The 16,960-nt window shown below is 54.5% G+C and overlaps 1 protein-coding gene across 6 annotated transcripts in view; it reads right to left on the bottom strand.

The window, feature by feature from the left end:
- DPP3 (dipeptidyl peptidase 3) overlaps positions 1-16,960 on the bottom strand; it is a 29,684-nt gene that overhangs the window by 11,854 nt on the left and 870 nt on the right. For 3 of the 6 annotated variants that reach the window (XM_016921303.4, XM_024347269.3, XM_063783120.1), the window contains exons 2-16: positions 15,391-15,665; positions 12,594-12,683; positions 11,182-11,319; positions 10,517-10,591; positions 9,852-9,945; positions 6,495-6,625; positions 6,254-6,384; positions 6,122-6,180; positions 4,968-5,162; positions 4,699-4,811; positions 4,245-4,337; positions 2,598-2,660; positions 2,377-2,501; positions 2,116-2,236; positions 400-579 (exon numbers count right to left, since the gene is read on the bottom strand). In XM_016921303.4, the coding sequence (XP_016776792.2) occupies positions 400-579; positions 2,116-2,236; positions 2,377-2,501; positions 2,598-2,660; positions 4,245-4,337; positions 4,699-4,811; positions 4,968-5,162; positions 6,122-6,180; positions 6,254-6,384; positions 6,495-6,625; positions 9,852-9,945; positions 10,517-10,591; positions 11,182-11,319; positions 12,594-12,683; positions 15,391-15,665 (1,883 nt within the window). Of the gene's footprint in view, positions 1-399; positions 580-2,115; positions 2,237-2,376; positions 2,502-2,597; positions 2,661-4,244; positions 4,338-4,698; positions 4,812-4,967; positions 5,163-6,121; positions 6,181-6,253; positions 6,385-6,494; positions 6,626-9,851; positions 9,946-10,516; positions 10,592-11,181; positions 11,320-12,593; positions 12,684-15,390; positions 15,669-16,960 lie in introns of all 6 variants that reach the window. The other 3 variants (XM_063783119.1, XM_016921300.4, XM_016921302.4) reach the window with 1 other exon arrangement.

The raw sequence follows: 16,960 nt of genomic DNA, 5'->3' as shown, positions 1-16,960 counted from the left end.
CTCTGTCACCCAGGCTGGAGTGTAGTGGTGCAATCATGGCTTACTACAGCCTTGACCCCTCAGGCTCAAGTGATCCTCCCACTTCCGCCTCCAGAGTAGCTGGAACTACAGGTGCGCACTACCATACCTGGCTAATTTTTGTATTTTTTGTAGAGACGAGGTTTTGCCATGTTGCCCAGGCTAGTCTCGAACTCCTGAGCTCAAGTGATCTGCCCTCCTTGGCCTCCCACAGTGCTGGGATCACAGGCGTGAGGCACCCGGTGCGCTTACATGTTTACTGGCTACCTTTCCTCACTGCAGCGTAAGAAACTGCTCACAGCTTATTCTCCGTGCCTGGTAACACTCAGTGCCCCTGGAGAGGTTGGTGGGGGCCCATCCAGACGAGAGGCCTTTGCTTACCTGAAGTCTCCGCAGGAAGCGCTCTAGAGCAGGCTTGCCCACAGACCGGATCTTGCTGCGGTCGAGGCGGACCCGGGCATCTGGGCGCCCATCGGAGCCTGTGGTGGGAGTGATGGTAATGAGTCCCTCGCCAGCCTCCAGCAAGACTCTCAGGATCACAAACCGGGCCTGCATATGGGCCTGCCGGAGCAGGGGAAAGACAGCATTTGTAGCCTGTATCAAGTGCTTGGTCCTAGGCTTGGTCCTTGGTCCCAGGCTTGGTCCTTGGTCCCAGTTGCCCATTAACTGGCAACTGTTATTGTCATTCTCCCCAACCCTGCGGGTCCTTTTCTGCTTATTCTCCTCCCCTCAAATGCTTCCTCCTTCCTCTTCTCACAGAGAGGGCAGGCTGCCCTAGGAGACAGGGAGGCCATTTCCAGGCGGGACCTGGTGCCCATGCTCCCCATGTCACCCACTGTGATCCCTGCTGCTCCAGATCCCCTGCTGAGGACAGCAGCTACCCCCTCCAGGGTCCCCAAACACTTTCTCCTCCACAACCTTGTTTGTGCTCAAAAGGGGAACCAAGTAGGCATCATTATCCCCAGTTTACAGATGATAAAACAGAGGCCCAGAGAGGTAAAGGGACTTCCTTAGGGGCACACAGCTAATAACGGAAGAGCCAGGACTCAGACCCACATTTCTGGACCCTGAATGACGTCACATCGCCTCCTCAAACCACACCTATTTGATTTTGTCAAAAAGTTTCTATTGCTGGTGGGATGCGGTGGCTCACACCTGTAATCCCAGCACTTTGGGAGGCCGAGGCGGGCGGATCACGAGGTCAGGAGATCGAGACCATCCTGGCTAACACGGTGAAACCCCATCTCTACTAAAAATACAAAAAATTAGCTGGGCGTGGTGGCGCATGCCCGTAATCCTAGCTACTCGGGAGGCTGAGGCGAGAGAATGGCGTGAACCCGGGAGATGGAGTTTGCAGTGAGCCGAGATGGTGCCACTGCACTCCAGCCTGGGTGACAGAGTGAGACTCCGTCTCAAAAAAAAAAAAAAAATACAAAAAATTAGCCGGGTGTGGTGGTGCGCCTATAGTCCCAGCTACTCGGGAGGCTGAGGCAGAATTGCTTGAACCCGGGAGGCGGAGGTTGCAGTGAGCCGAGATCCGGCCACTGCACTCCAGCCTGGTGACAGAGCGAGACTTTGTCTCAAAAAAACAAAAACGAACAAACGAAAAAGTTTCTATTGCTTACCCCATATCCAAAGGACACATAACTGAGCCGTGGCACCGAATGGCCCTGGAGGCACTGTATGGATGCGAATCCTGGCTCTGCCACTTAGTGGCAAGTTGCTTCATCTCCTTGTGCCTCGACTTCCTCATCTCTAAAATGAGGGTAACAATAGCACCTACCTCCTGGGGTAGTTAATTCATGGAGGGCGCTTAGAATTGTGTGTGGCAGAGAGTGCGTCAACTGTGAGGAGTCCTAATAAAGTCACCTCATCTGATTCACCGTGAAATGGTGGCTGGGGAGAGTCCTACTCCCATTTCACAGAGAGGAACTCTGGGGCTCACAAGAGTGATGTGACTTGCCCCCCAAACAGTGGAGTCTAGCATTAAACCCAGTTCATCTGCCTTAAAGGTACAGTGGTCCCATCCTTGCACCCTGATCTTGGCACCCACTGCAGGCTCCCTTCCGCCTCCAGGGGGCTCCACCTAGGCCCTACCTGTCGCCAGTTGAAGGCCTCAGGTGTGTAGAACTCCAGAGCGAGCAGCCCGGCCCGAACCATGTTGAGCCAGTTCACGTAGATCACGTCCTCCGCATCAGCCCCCTCAAAGCCAAAGATCCTGTGAGAGGGGCAGGCAGGTGGCAGGATGGTCAGAGGCTGCCCTGTCCCCATCCCACTGGCCACTACCACCCACCCTCCACGCCCCCAGGGCTGGCCACTGCAGCGGGACAGCCCGCCCCTCAGCCCTGCTGCTCTTACTCCAGCACTTGCGGGTGGAGACAGAGGTAGAGACCCACGCTCTCAGCCCGGCACTCTTCGTAGCTGGAGGCGATGGTGCTGAACTTGCTATCCCAGGTCTCCCCGCTCCGATACCAGCTCTGAATCTGGAAAAGGAGCTCCACTGTCGGGCTTAGGGTGGCCACTGCCCCACCTGTACCCACCCTCCCAGTACCCTGGGGCTCTGCTGAGGCCTCCCTCACCTGCTCGCCCGTCTCTGGGTTGATCACTGTTTCCTGGTCAAAGTTGAATGCTCCTTTTTCGTCCTGCAGAACACAGGGTGGGTGAGGGAAAGGCGCCCCCAACTGGATCCAGGCCTCCAGCCCCAGAATCCACGGGCCGGAAAGTGGCTCAGGAAGGCAAGCGGGAGCGCAGGAGCGGGCGGTGGGAGCGGCAGGTCTGTCCACACACTGACGCCTGCACAGCCCTGAGCCCTGTGACGCTGGCTGCCTCCTCAGAGCCATTGGGAGCCTGAGAACCTGAGCTGCCTACCCCACCACACAGAGAGGAAAACTGAGGACCAGACAGCCGAGGGACTTGCCCCAAGTCCTGTGAGGACCCAGATCTGGTGTCTCCAGACCCCAGTGGGAGATGCCCCAATGGGTAGGCCAGACAGCCCAGCTGTGCCCACCACGGGCTTCTGGCCCGGCTCCTGGCACTGCCAGAGGAGGCCACGGCGTCGTTCTCACCCTCCCACTGCATGCCATGCGTCTTTCATGCAGCATCCTTTGAATCCTCACAACCATCTTCCGAGGACAGTGCTACTATCACTCCACTTCACAGATGAGGAAACTGAGGCTCAGAGCCTAAGAGCCCCACACTGGAGTCAGAGCACACAACCTCCGTGAACACTGTCTCTCAACACTAACACCTGTTTGCTGTCAGGGCTTACTGTGTGTCAGGGCTTACTGTCTTCACCTTTACTCCTCACAACAGCCCACACAGCAGGGGTCAGGAATCTCATTTTACAGATGGGCCAACTGAGGCTCGGTGAAGGTGCTGAATTATCCAAGGCCACACACAGCCTGGATAAAGTCTGGACAAGGCGTTTCGCCAGACTGCTGACCCAGCAGCTGTTCTGCGCATCCTCCTGACCCCAGGGCCCAGTTCCAGCCCTTCCTGATCCAGGGAAGCAGCCCCACACCCCGAGAAGCAGGACCCACCCAGAACCCCGCCCTCGGAGGGGAGGGGCCACACCTCACCCCATTTCTGGTCATCTTCATGCTGGGGGTCCACATCAGCTTTTCAGCCCCCCATAAATGATTGTCTGTGTTTCCATATTCCCTGGGTAGGTATGGAGGGGGCTCCAGCCACTCTGGCCGGCTGGCAAGAAGGGTCTGCTCTGGGGAGAAGTGGCTCCCTACGATACCCGGAAAAGCCCAGGCTCCACGGAACAGCAGCGCAAACAAAGACAGCACTGCTGCCTCAGATGGGAGCACCCAGAGATGCCCCCTGCCCCAAGTGTCTGTCCTGGGGCTGCTGGAGCCACGCCCTAAGCAGGCCCTTAGGGTGTGCTTCCTTAGCCTGAGCCAAACAATTCCTCCTGGTGCGGGGAACAGCAGCTGAACTGTCCCGAAGGGCCCTCTACATCCAGGCTCTACATCCAGGCTCTACACCAGGCTCATCCCTGAGCCCCAGATGTACACCCAGGCTCTACATCCAGGCATCTGAGCTCCTGGGACATCTTGAGGGAGGGCAAGACAGGGTCTTCTCTGCCTAAGGGGCCATTTTCCCCACTCAACCCATAGCTCCTGAGGGCAGAGGCTGGAGCAGCTTCACCGCTGGGTAGGGCAGGTTGTGGGGAGTGGAGCTGTAGGCTGGGGTGCCAGGGCTGGCCGCTGCCTTCTCACCTGTACGAAGAGCTTGCCACTGCCATGGCCCAGCAGCTCGTGCAGGCCCACCTGCACATCGAAGGAGGGCCCCTTCCAGAGGATGTACAGGTCCTGCCAAGACAAGCAGAGACCCGCGCTGTCCACTGGCCGGCCCTGGCTATACAGCCTGTCGGCCTCCCCTCCCCTGGGCCATGGACCCATCTCAGTGCATGTGCTTGGTAAAGGCCAACTGTGCTCCACCCCACAGCCCATTTCATCCTTGCAACAACCCAGGAGGAAGGGAGGGGTGCCTCCCTAGTGTGACCCAAGAGGAAACTGAGGCTCCAAAGTCCACACGGTCACATGGTTGGGAAGTGGCAGAGCCAGGACTGAAGCTATGTGCTTTCCTCTCTACTGCTCTGGGCTGTCTCTCTTCCTGAGTCTGCTGAGGAAGGTGAGGCCCAGCCCCGACCCTCCGACTGCTGGCGCCCACCTTGTCATCCTCCTCCAGAAAGGTGAGCTTCTCCCGCTGCGTGGCGTAGGCCACAGCCAGCACATTCCCCAGCGACACGTTCTTAAAGCCTTCCGTCTGCCTCAGATCATCGTCTGGAGAAGGTGGAGAAGGACCAGAAAGAAGAGGTGAGGGTCAAAGGTAACAGACAAGAGGCACAGGGCAGTTTGTGGAGGGTGTGTGTGTGGACAGGGAGGGGCGACTCTAAAAGAAGGTTTCTGGGGCTCGGGGGCTGGGCCTGAGACACTCACAGTTGGGGATGTTGATGCCGGCAGGGATGCCGGAGCCAGCGAAGGTGAGAACATCCAGGGAGGTGAAGTCAGGGGTGAGGAACTTGTCCTTCTCAAAGGTTGGGGGCCAGGGCAGCTCCTTCAGCAGCTGCTCTGCGCTCGCCACCAGCCGCTCAAACTTGGCACTCATGGCCTTGTTCACCACAGCTACGAAACCTGCAGAGGAGGGAGGGGGTTGTGGCTTGGCAGGGTTCCAGTAGGGCTCCCACTTCACCCTACTCCAGCCATCACGCATGTACTGAATGCCTACTGTATACAGTCACCCTGGGCTGGAAGATGGGGATAGCAGTGACCCAGGCCTGGGCCCTACTGGGTCACGACCTGGACAGGAAAGATGCAGCTGCACAAACCCGTCTCTCCCTCAGGCCCCTGGGCCGCCTGCCCCTTCTCCCTGGGCCTGGGTCATCCCTGAGCCCCAGCAGGTGTGTGCTCTCCTCCCAGGCTAATCTCTCCAGCTTTAGCAGGCAGATGCTCAGACTCTTCTAAATCCAGGGGCTGGGGAGGATTAGGGCAGTCAGAGAAGTGGCTGAATCCTCAGGCTGGATGCCCTGCCTTGCACAGGTGGGTCCCCTGGGGAAGGGGATGGGGGCCGCGGCAGCCTGCCACCAGCCTGGGATGACAGCCCCGGGTCAGGTCCACAGTCACAATGTCCATCCTGCTTCCAGCCACTGAGTGCAGCAGTCTGCATCCTAATCACATTGGTGCTCAGAGGTCTGGCTATTTGGCCCAAGGTCACACAGCCTAGGAGTGGTAAAGCTGGGCTTGGGAGGCACATGGCTACCTGGAGCCTGTGCCCTGACCAGACACCAGAGGCAGCACAGCAAAATAGCTCAGAGCCAGGGTTCCTGGGCCACCCCCCAACTGTGCCCCAGTGCTCACATCTGCTAAGTGAAGATAAACATCCTCATGGGATGATGGACTCTAAATTAGTTAATATAGCTAAGCTTCTTACAACAGTGCCCAATACATTGTAAACGGTGTTTATTTACCATGGCTGTTCTTACTGTTATGGTTATGGCTGAGCGGGGGTGGGGAGAACCATCAGGGGACACTGGAAACGTGGACTTGGATGTGGGGGAAGGGACTGTGACTGACCTCCTCCCTGAGGAAGTTACCTTCAAATTCTCCTCGGGAACCAAAGGGGTCGCGGTAGCTCTCGATGAACCCGATGTAACTGGGGGAGAGAAGGGCAGAGGTGGAGGAGGGGCAGGCAGGAGGGGGCAGGTGGGGTGGAGCTGGCGCCTCACCTCTCCACGATGGGGCCTTTGTCCTGGATCCAGAAGCGGGAGCCCCTCTTGTGGGCCTCGATGGAGCCCTGGGTGAAGCTCTCTATATACTGGGCCAGCATCTGCCCCTGGTGGCTGTTGGCTGCATAGGCCTGAGGTGAGCGGGGGTCGGTCAGCCTCGGGCCACCCACCCACCTCCACACCCGCTCTGCTGCCCAGAGGGGTCCTCAGCCCGCACCCCTCAGCCCCCAGCCAGTCCAACCTTGGCTTTCTCCAGCTGCTCCACCACCTTCTGGAGGATGGGCGCGTAGTCCCCCCGGGTCACCTGGAAAGGGCTTCCCCGGAATTCGTAGCTCTTCAGCTTGGAAGTCACCTCAGAGTCCAGGGAAGGCTCTGGGGAAAGAAGGTGTCACTCAAGAGAAAAGGCTGGAGTAAGAGGCCTCACTCAGAGAAAAGGCCTGAGTAAGACACCTCAGCCGGCTTTTCCCCATAGCACTCTTTCACTCTAAGATTTTCAATGGCTCCCTGTAGCCAACAGACATGAGCATAAACTCTCAACTTCAAAAAAATATATATCAGCCGGGCATGGTGGCTTACGCCTGTAATCCCAGCACTTTGGGAGGCTGAGACGGGCAGATCGCCTGAGGTCTGAAGTTCGTGACCAGTCTGGCCAACATGGTGAAACCCTGTCTCTACTCAAAATACAAAATTAGCTGGGCATGGTGGTAGGTGCCTGTCATGCCAGCTACTCGGGAGGCTGAGGCAAGAGAATCGCTTGAACCCGGGAGACAGTGGATGCAGTGAGCTGAGATCGTGCTGCTGCACTCCAGCCTGGGCAACAGAGAAGAGACTCCACCTCAAAAAAAAAAAAAAAAAAAACCCAAAAACTAAAAAACAAAAATATATGTATCACATAACATGTGCTTTCCGTGTGTTAACTCCTTTAAGCCTGACTCCAACTCTGGGAGGAGGCGGACATTATCATTTCCATTTCACCGATGGGAAACTAAGGCACCGAGAGCTTAAGTGGATAGCAAGTGGCAGATTGGATTTAAAAAGACAGCCACATCCCAAATGTAATCGACAGTCCCACGGGGAGACAAGAGGGTGACTGGAAGGAGGAGCTGTGACGATAGCAGAGGGGAGCTGGAGTGAAGTTGGGGGGCTGGACAGCCTTCCAGAAGCTGGAAAAGGCAAGGAAGCAGGTTATTCCTGAGACTCCAGAAGGAATGCGGCCCAGCCTTGCTTTTAGACTCTGGACCTCCACAAGTGTAATAGAATAAGTTTGTGTTGTTTTGTGCCAGTAAATTTGTGGTAATTTGTTACAGAAGCAATGGGATGCTTACACACTACTGTATTTTCCTTGTCTCTGATCAATAAAATATACTTCAAGGCTATGTAAAAACAAACAAACAAGCAAAAATAGCCACAGTATTTCCTGTCTTACTGCTTTTTTTTTTTTTTTTTTTTTAATTTTAGATAGGATCTCGTAAGGTTGCCCAGTTGATCTCAGACTCCTGGGCTCAAGCGATCCTCCTGGCTCAGCCTCCTGAGTAGCTGGGATTACAGGTGTGAGCCATCATATCCAGCTCAACTGTGACTTTGCCCATGGAGATGTGGGATCTGTGTTCCCTCCTCCTGAAGCCAGGAAGGCTGTGACTTCAGCAGCAGGGACACCATGTGCTTAGGCCAGGTCACACAAGGTGTGACCAGCTTCCGCCTGGCTCTCCTGGGATGCTCACTCTTGGAGCCCAGCTACCACGAACAATAGGAGGGTGCCACATGAGGTATTTTAGTCAACAGCCCAGCTGGGTTCCAGCTGGCAGCCAGCACCTGCGTGTGAGCCAACAAGCCTGGGGATGCTTGCGGCCCCAAGCTGTTGTCTTCCCAGCTGAGGCCCCAGACATGGTCACCCAGCGACCAGCTGTTCCTACTGTGCTCCACCTGCATTCCTGACCCAGAGTCCATGAGCATGAAAAGGCGGTTTTGTATCACTAAAGTTGGGGAGCATTTGTTCCACAGCAATAGATTATGACCCACTCAGGCAGTCCGGCTCCAGGGCCACATTCAACCACTGCCCGAAACTGCATCTTGTACTCTAAGTATAGGCCCAGCTTATGTTCCAGTGAGATCCACTCCTGTTCCTCTGAACCCACATCTGCCATCATCTCCCCAGTGGATGCTCGGATCCACCAAGCGCTAGGCACCAGGGAGACAACAGTGGATGAAACACACAGGCCCTCCTCTTGGGGAGCTTGTAGTCAGGGAAGCTACTGAATGTGCCGATGGGAAGAAAGAAGGGCACAGACTCAGTTATGGGAAGATAGGGAAAGGTCCTGGGGAAGGCAAGTCCATGCATGGCCTAGAGGATGGGGAGGAGGTGGCCAGGGGACAAGGAGAGGCTGGAGGGGGTTCCGCATGAGAAGCAGGGAATGGATTGTGCAAAGACCTGGACAGGGGCCAGGCGCAGTGGCTCACGCCTATAATCCAGCACACTGGGAGGCCGAGAGGCAGGCGGATCACCTGAGGTCAGGAGTTCAGGACCAGCCTGGCCAAATGGCGAAATCTCATCTCTACTAAAAATACATAAATTAGCCAGGTATGGTGATGGGCACCTGCAATCCCAGCTACTGGGGAGGCTGAGGCAGGAGAATTGCTTGAACCCGGGAGGCAGAGGTTGCGGTGAACCAAGGTCGCACCACTGCACTCTAGCCTGGGCGCTCCAGCCTGGGCGATACAGCAAGACTCTGTCTCAAAAAACAAAAACAAAAAGACCTAGAGAGGGTCCATCAGAACTGGATGCTGTCGAGCATGGCCAGAGCACAGAGTCTGAGTGGGAGGATGTGGAGATGAAGCAGGGGTGGGGTGCGAGTGGGGAACAAAGAGCCAGGTGGCAAAGGTCTTCATAAAGGCCTGGACACTTCTGTCCACACTATTTCCTCTCTCCTGGGAATGGACCCCAATTTCCCCTTGAGAATACCGCCCCAGGCCCCACTACTACTACCCCAAGTGCAGGTGGTTTGGGAAGGGCCAGCCTCTTTTTTTTTTTTTTTTTTTTTTTCCTTGATCTGGAGCTTCGCTCTGTCACCCAGGTTGGAGTGCAGTGGTAAGATCTCGGCTCACTGCAACCTCTCCCTCCCAGGTTTAAGCGATTCTCCTGCCTCAGTCTCCCAAGTAGCTGGAATTACAGGCACACGCCACCACGCCCGGCTAATTTCTGTATTTTTAGTAGAGATGGGGTTTCACCATGTTGGCCAGGCTGGTCTCGAACTCCTGACCTTAGGTGATTCGCCCACCTTTGCCTCCCAAAGTGCTGGGATTACAGGTGTGAGCCGCCATGCCCGGCCTGAAGGGTCAACCTCATCGCCTGACTCCAGGGTAGGCTTGAGACCAGGTTGAGCCAATCAGAGACCTGTCCCTTGCCAGCCCTCAGGGATTGGTTCACAGACAAATAGGGGACTGATTTAGAGAAACTAGAGCCATTCCCAGGACTTATGTAGAAACTCCTGGGAGAGAAGGATGCTCTTTCTGCAGGAGTGGCAGAGTTGGCAGGACCTGAGCCACCCAGGTCCGGAAATGCCCGGGAGGGAGCAGAAGGGAAGCCTGGGGCTAAGCTCACCTGAGCCAAGCACTGAAGCCAGCCGCACCTCGTAGTGGGGCTTCCCTTCTCCATCGACCTCTTTGAAGAGCCGGGTGTTGTAGGCACTGAGGTTCTAGAAGAGACCAGGACAGGGGTTAAGAGTGAAGTCTGGAGAGGGCAGTGGGGTGGGAGGAAGGAAAATGGGTCAACCCTAGGGGAGAAGGCATGGAGGCAAAGCAGGCTGGGCCTTCTGGGTTGGCTGGGAGCAGGAGTGGGAGAGAGTGGGAGTGGGCAGCCCAGGGCCGACTCTCCTGCTCTGCTCAGGACACTGTGCACTTCTACTAAGCACTGACTGCAACCACTATGCCAGGCACTGCACGGCCTCTGCGAACCCAGGGCTACTGGAGGTGGGTACCACTTCACAGACATGGAAACTGATCACATGGCTGGTGAGTGGCTGAGCTGGGAGCACCACTGACACATGGACCCCAGAGCCTCACACCCCTGTGGCCTGAGGTCCTGGTTCCTCACCCTGCCCTGAGGCTGTCATTAGGCTCTATAGCCTGGGGTGGGCAGGGGTCGCGCCTTCCCTAGTACACAGGGAGTAGTCAAGCAGAGACCCAGGAGTGGTCACCAGTTGTGAGGGGGCTGGGACTAGGAACCCCACCAAACCTCTGCTACCTTGAGCTCCCCTAACCCCAAACCTGTGAGTCCAGAAAGTCCTGGGCCAATTTGGCATCTTCCATGGTACAATTCCCAGAGAAATAGGTGGTGATTCCCTGTTGGGGAAGACAGGGGACATGAGAAAGAGGAGTTGCCAAGGTCAGGGCTGCAGGGACGTCATATTCCCAGGCTTCCCGCCCCTCCCTCCTTTCAGCAGCCTCTACCCCTTACCCCTCCATCTACCTCCAGGGGAAAAAGTTATAAAACAAACAAACATGCTCATCTCCAGCGTTGCTGCAGCTCTGCCCAGGCCTCTCTCTGGCTGGCCCACCCCTAAGGCTTGCCAAGGTCCTCATCCCATGCAACGGATGTGGCCTCCAGAGGTGGGAAACCTGGGACCCCCCTCCTTCCCTGCCATCCCCTCCTCAGCTCCCTCCACCTCCAGCCTTCCTCTCCTTCCCTCCATCAGCACATGGCATCCTGTGTACAGAATGTCAGATCTGGGAGGGCATTCAGAAAGCATTCGACCCAACATGCTTACCATTCTACAGATGACAAAACTGAGGCCTGCAGTGGGGAGCAGCATTGCCTCAGGAGTGTGAGGCAGAGCCCACTGCCTCCCCATCCTGTGTCCTTCCCTCCTTACCAGGTGGCCTTGAAGGATTCCCTCCACTCCCTGTCCCCTCGGGGGAGTCAGGGGCCTCACCTCCTTCCCCAGTCCGAGGTGTCGAAGCCTTGGCTCCAGAGAGAACATAAGCTCCCCGCAGGTCTGCCAGAGGCCCCTGACTTCTTCTGGGTGCTGCTGAGCAGCCTCACTCCCTAGGATCACCCGTTCCAGCTTTTCCTGCAAGGAAAGGGAGGCCAATGGCCCAGTCACACCACCCAAACCTGCCTTCCAGAGCCTCCCTACCCACTCCCAAGCTCTTCTCCTATGATCTAAGAGCTCTGGCTCATTGTGTGGTCCATGGACCAGCAGCACTGGTAGGTCCTGAGAAATGTCAAGCGTCCATGTGTGGTGGCTCACGCCTATAATCCCAGCACTTTGGGAGGCAGAGGAGGGAGAGATGCTTGAGGCCAGGAGTTCAAGACAAGCCTGGGCAACATAGAGAGACCCCATCTCTACAAAGAATAAAAAAAATTAGGCCAGACGCAGTGGCTCATGCCTGTAATCCTAGCATTTGGGGAGGCCAAAGCATGAGGATTGCTTGAGCCCAGGAGTTCAAGACCAGCTTGGGTAACACAGTGGGATTCTGTCTCAACAAAAAATTTTTAAAAATTAGCCAGGTGTCATGGTGGCAGGCATCTGTGGTACCAGCTACTCTGGAAGCTGAGGAGGATCACCTGAGCCTAGGAAGTTGAGGTTGCAGTGAGCTGTGTCCGTGCCACTACCCTCCAGCCTGAGTGACAGAGTGAGACCCTATCTCAAAAAAAGAAAAGAAAAGAAAAGAAAATTTAGCTGGTGTGGTGCTGCATACCCATATTCCCAACTACTTGGGAGGCTAAGCCAGGAGGATCACTTGAGTCCAGGAGGTTGATGCTGAAGTGAGTCATGATCACACCACTACACTTCTCTCTGGAGCCAAGTGTCACCTGGGTGACAAAGCAAGACCCTGTCTCAAAGAAAAAATGTCAAATCTTGGGTCCACCACAGACCTGCTGAATCAGATGCTGCATGTCAGCATGACTGCCAGGTGACTTGTGTGCATATTGAAGTCCCGGCTCTTATACCTGCTGTAAGAACCACCTCTGCCCGAGATAGGCTCAAGTCTCATAACCCTGGGAGGGATGCCCCCGGCCCAGCACTTCCCGCTGTTCCTGGTGATGACCAACAAGCTCCATTTTTGAGAGCACCTAAAAGTTCACAGAACACTTCCACATCTCGCCCTTGTTCAGCCTGCAGATCAGCAGTCAGGGCGAGTGGTGCTTTTCCTTTATACACGAAGAGGCCGCAGCACCCAGTGAGGCTGGTGACACCCACAGTCATGCAGGGTGGAAGCGACAGGGTCCATGCTCTGCTCAGGGCTTCTGACACTCCAGTTGGGGCTCCTTCTACTGCATTTTCCATCCCTACCCCACCAGGCCCCCATCCCCACCTTCCCCAACCCTCCCTTGGCTCACCTTGGGCAAGTTGGGAACAAACTTGGTGTCACCAAAGGACTTGTAGTTGCCCATGTTGGAGTAAACACCCGCGGCATAGACCAGGAACGCCTGAGGGGGAGGCAGGCATCAGAGACCCAGGAAGCACAGCCTCCCTGACCCCAGCGACACCTCCTCCTGAGATGCGAATGCCCCAGCAGAGCCAGTGTGGGTGAGGCTGGGAAATGTGTGGGCAGGACCTAGGTCCTGGGAAGCCCCAATCTGGCCCACACTCACTTCCACAGACCCATTTTCACACCCTCGTTGTCTGGCCTAACTGATCTTCTGGGCAGTTCCCAAACACACCCAAGCATTCGTCTGCCTTTTCCCTCCCCACCCCAGCACCCTCTCAGCCACCTGAAGCTACTATGTCCTTTAAGGCCCAGTTCCAGCAGCACCTCCCTCTTTCTCCAGAGCCTGTCCTCAGCCTCTGACCTGTCAGGCAGCTGGCCTTGGAGGCATCACATGTTAGAGCCGGAGAGGCCTTAATCATCTGTCTATTCTATGGCTTCTGCTGGCCCCAGATCTTCCTCTGGTAACAAGACCTCAATCCTCCTTTTGTGGGTGGGAGGGTGGGGTGGGGGATCTCCCTTCCCCCAGCTCCAGGGGTGGGCATGTAACCTGGCTCAGTCAGTCTGAGAAACCACCATCCTTGGCTACAGGATGGACACAAGGCTTAAGCTGGCATAAGAGAGCTACCCAGGACATTTCCCATTGGCAAAGAGCCTCTGTACACCAGGGATCATCAGGCCTGGAACTCCTGGAGCTCCCCTCCAGGAGTAAGAAAAGCAAGCAAGCTGAGAGACGAAGACTGCATCCCAGTGGTAGCACTGAGTCCGAGTCCAGCCATGCCTGAAACTTCCTCTAGACCTGGACTTTTCAAGCATGTGACCCAACAATTCTCCTTTTCATGTAAGCCAATTTGAGCTGGGTTTCTGCCACTTGCAAACATACGAATTCCCCTAAATGGCCAGGCGTGGTGGCTCACGCCTGTAATCCCAAGCACTCTGGGAGGCCGAGGCAGGCAGATCACGAGGTCAGGAGATTGAGACCATCCTGGCCAACATGGTGAAACCCCATCTCTACTAAAAATACAGAAATTAGCTGGGCGTGGTGGTGCATGCCTGTAATACCAGCTACTCAGGAGGCTGAGGCAGGAGAATCGCTTGAACCAGGGAGTTGGAGGTTGCAGTGAGCTGAGATTGTGCCACTGCACTCCGGCCTGGTGACAGAGCAAGACTCCGTCCCCCCCCCCCCCAAAAAAAGAATTTCCCTGAAAATAATAACGCTTGGGTTGCACCTTTCTGTTTATAAACATTTCCACGGATATTAGCTCTTTTAATGAGTAAGCCAAGGCCTCAAGATGGGAAGTGAATGCCCAAAGTTCAAAAGAGGTAGAATAAACAGTACATCAGCTCAGAGAGAAACAATCCAATCCCTTTATTTCACATATAGAAAAACAGGCCATATTCTTGTACATTCTTGGTGGGAATATAATGCAGTGAAGCTTTTTTAGAAGACGATTTAACAGAATCAGTCAATTGTAAATGTACAGAGCCTTTGACCCAGCAGTTCTTCTAGAAATAGATCCTCCTCACATGTGTGCACAAGTATGCTCACCATGGCACTGTTTGTAAGAAAAACGGGACAAGCTAAATGTCCAGTAATGAAGATTAAATTGATTATAGTGTACACTGCTGTGGAATGCTTTACAGTCAATAAAAAAGAATGAGGTACATTTAAATGTACCCCATTCTCCAAGTTCTTCAAGACATGGCATTCAATGGAAAAAGCAGGACACAAAGCAGGAAAAGAACATTATCTCATTTCTATAAAAAAGAAAATAAGGAACTGATTCACCATGCATATACACATAAAGGTATGTAATACACAGATGGGATTGAAAAGGCTGTAACCAAGGCTGGGCACGATGGTTCACGCCTGTAATCCCAGCACTTTGGGAGGCTAAGGCAAGTGGATCACTTGAGGCCAGGAGTTCAAGACCAGACTGGGCAACATGGTGAAAACCCACCTGTACTAAAAATACAAAAATTAGCCCAGCGTGGTGGCACATACCTGTAGTTCCAGCTACTTGGGAGGCTGAGGCATGAGAAGTGCTTGAACCTGGGAGGTGGAGGTTTGCAGTGGGCCACCATTACGCCACTGCACTCCAGCCTGGGTGACAGAATGAGACTCTGTCACAAAAAAAAAAAAAAAAAAAAAAGAGAGAGAGAGAGAAAGAAAAGGCTGTATCAGCCTCAGTGGGTTACCTCTGAGGAGGGCACTGAGAATGAGTGATCTTTGTGTTTTCTTTTGTGTCTTTCTGCATTGCTGCAATGCACTAAGAATTTGTGTATTACTTGGCCAATACATCCAAAAACAAAAACCGAGGGACAGGCAGAACATTCTGCCCAGGGCCACACAGCGTGGTAGAAAAGAACTGGTCCTGAACTCAGACCTCCTGATACCTACTCTGGACTCCTTCTTCTGCCTTCCCTGAATCTCCACCACAGTTTCTTTTGTTATAATCACAGCAGCCATCATTTATCTTGAAGTCAGGCACTGTTCTAAGTGGGTCATCACAACACTAAGAGGTACAGACATCCCACATGCATATTTTACGGGTGAGAAGACTGAGGCTCCAGAGAGGGGAAGTGCCTGAATTTGTAACCTTTGGTCTAATCCTCCACCTACCCCTTGAAAGAGACAGACATTTGCATCCTGGTCTTTCACACCCAGAAGCCACTCAGGTAATGTGGGTTGGCCCAAGAGAACTGACCTGATACTCCTCCTCGGTAAGGCCCTCAGCCAGGGCATGTTGGCGCAGCTGGTCGGGGTCCTGGGCGCGGAAGAGGCGGCTGAGCAGAGCATAGATGTAGGGGGCCTCAGGGGAGGTCTGAAGCAGCACAGCCAGGCCTCCGTACCAGGCGGCACGGGACAGGTGGTGGGCATAGAGGCGCTCTGTGGGTGACAGCAGGCGGAAGGCCTCACGGCAGTCCAGGCTAGACACGCCGATGTCATTGGGCAGGATGTACTGGGTGTCCGCCATGGGCCCTGCTGAGAACCATCACTGTCATCACAGCTGTTGTTTACCCCATACCAATTGCATACCTGGCTCTGAACTCTTATGATCGCATTTAATCCTCCCAAAAGCCCATGTGGAAGGGAATACTATTGTACCCATTCACCAGATATGCTAACTGAGGCTTAGAGAAGGTGAGATGACTCACCCAAGGGGTCACAAAATACACTGGTGGACCATATTTGGTCTGTAGTCCCTAAACCTTAAAGATTGACTCTAAGGTCAGGCATGGTGGCTCACACCTGTAATCCCAGCACTTTGGGAGGCCGAGGTGTGTGGATCGCCTGAGGTCAAGAGTTCAAGACCAGCCTGACCAACATGGTGAAACCTCCTTTCTACTAAAAATACAAAAATTAGCCAGGCTTGGTGCCAGGCACCTGTAATCTCAGCTACTGGGAAGGCTGAGGCAGGAGAATCACTTGAACCCAGGAGGTGGAGGCTGCAGTGAGCTGAGACCACACCATTGCACTCCAGCCTGGGCAACAGAGTGAGACTCCACCTCAAAAAAAAAAAAAAATTGATTGACTCTAACTACCTAGTATTACAGATGGGGAAACTGAGGTTCAGAGAGGCTAAGAGCCTTGCCTAATCCCACAATGGAGACATCAGCAGCAGAGATCCTCATCTCTAGGCTCCCAGCCCAGGCCCCTCCCTGCTTCCTTGTTCAGTATTCTTTTTTTAAGACGGAGTCTCACTTAGTTGCCCAGGCTGGAGTGCAGTGGCATGATCTTGACTCACTGCAACCTCCGCCTCCCGGGTTCAAGCGATTCTCCTGCCTCAGCCTCCAAAGTAGTTGGGACTACAGGCGTGCATCACCATGCCCAGCTAATTTTTTGTATTTTTGATAGAAACGGGGTCTCGCTATTTTGTCCAGGCTGGTCTCGAACTCCTGGCCTCAAGCGCTCTGCTTGCCTTGGCCTCCCAAAGTGCTGGGATTACAGGCGTGAGCCACCGCGCCTGGCCTTTGTTCAGAATTCTTTACACTTTCCACTGTGCTCACAAGGATAAAGTGCCAGGCCGCCAGCTGGAAGGCTCAGCCTTTAGCCAGGACTCGGCCCCAGACTCCTAAAAGTCAAGTCCATTGCTTCACTTTTCTGTGCCTCCGTTTCCTCCTCTATAAAAGAGAGAATAACCCCAATATTACCAGGTGGGTGCGCTAATCAGATGAAGTCGCCCTGGACGGAAAGTATCCACAGCAATAAATGATTTTGCTTGAAACTGTCCCATTCTCATCCCTCTAAATGCCTTTTCCTTGGTCCTCCATTCT

This window comes from Pan troglodytes, chromosome 9 (assembly GCF_028858775.2).
Source record: "Pan troglodytes isolate AG18354 chromosome 9, NHGRI_mPanTro3-v2.0_pri, whole genome shotgun sequence".
Classification (NCBI taxonomy): Eukaryota; Metazoa; Chordata; class Mammalia; order Primates; family Hominidae; genus Pan; species Pan troglodytes.
This window is presented reverse-complemented; position numbering and strand designations above follow the sequence as displayed.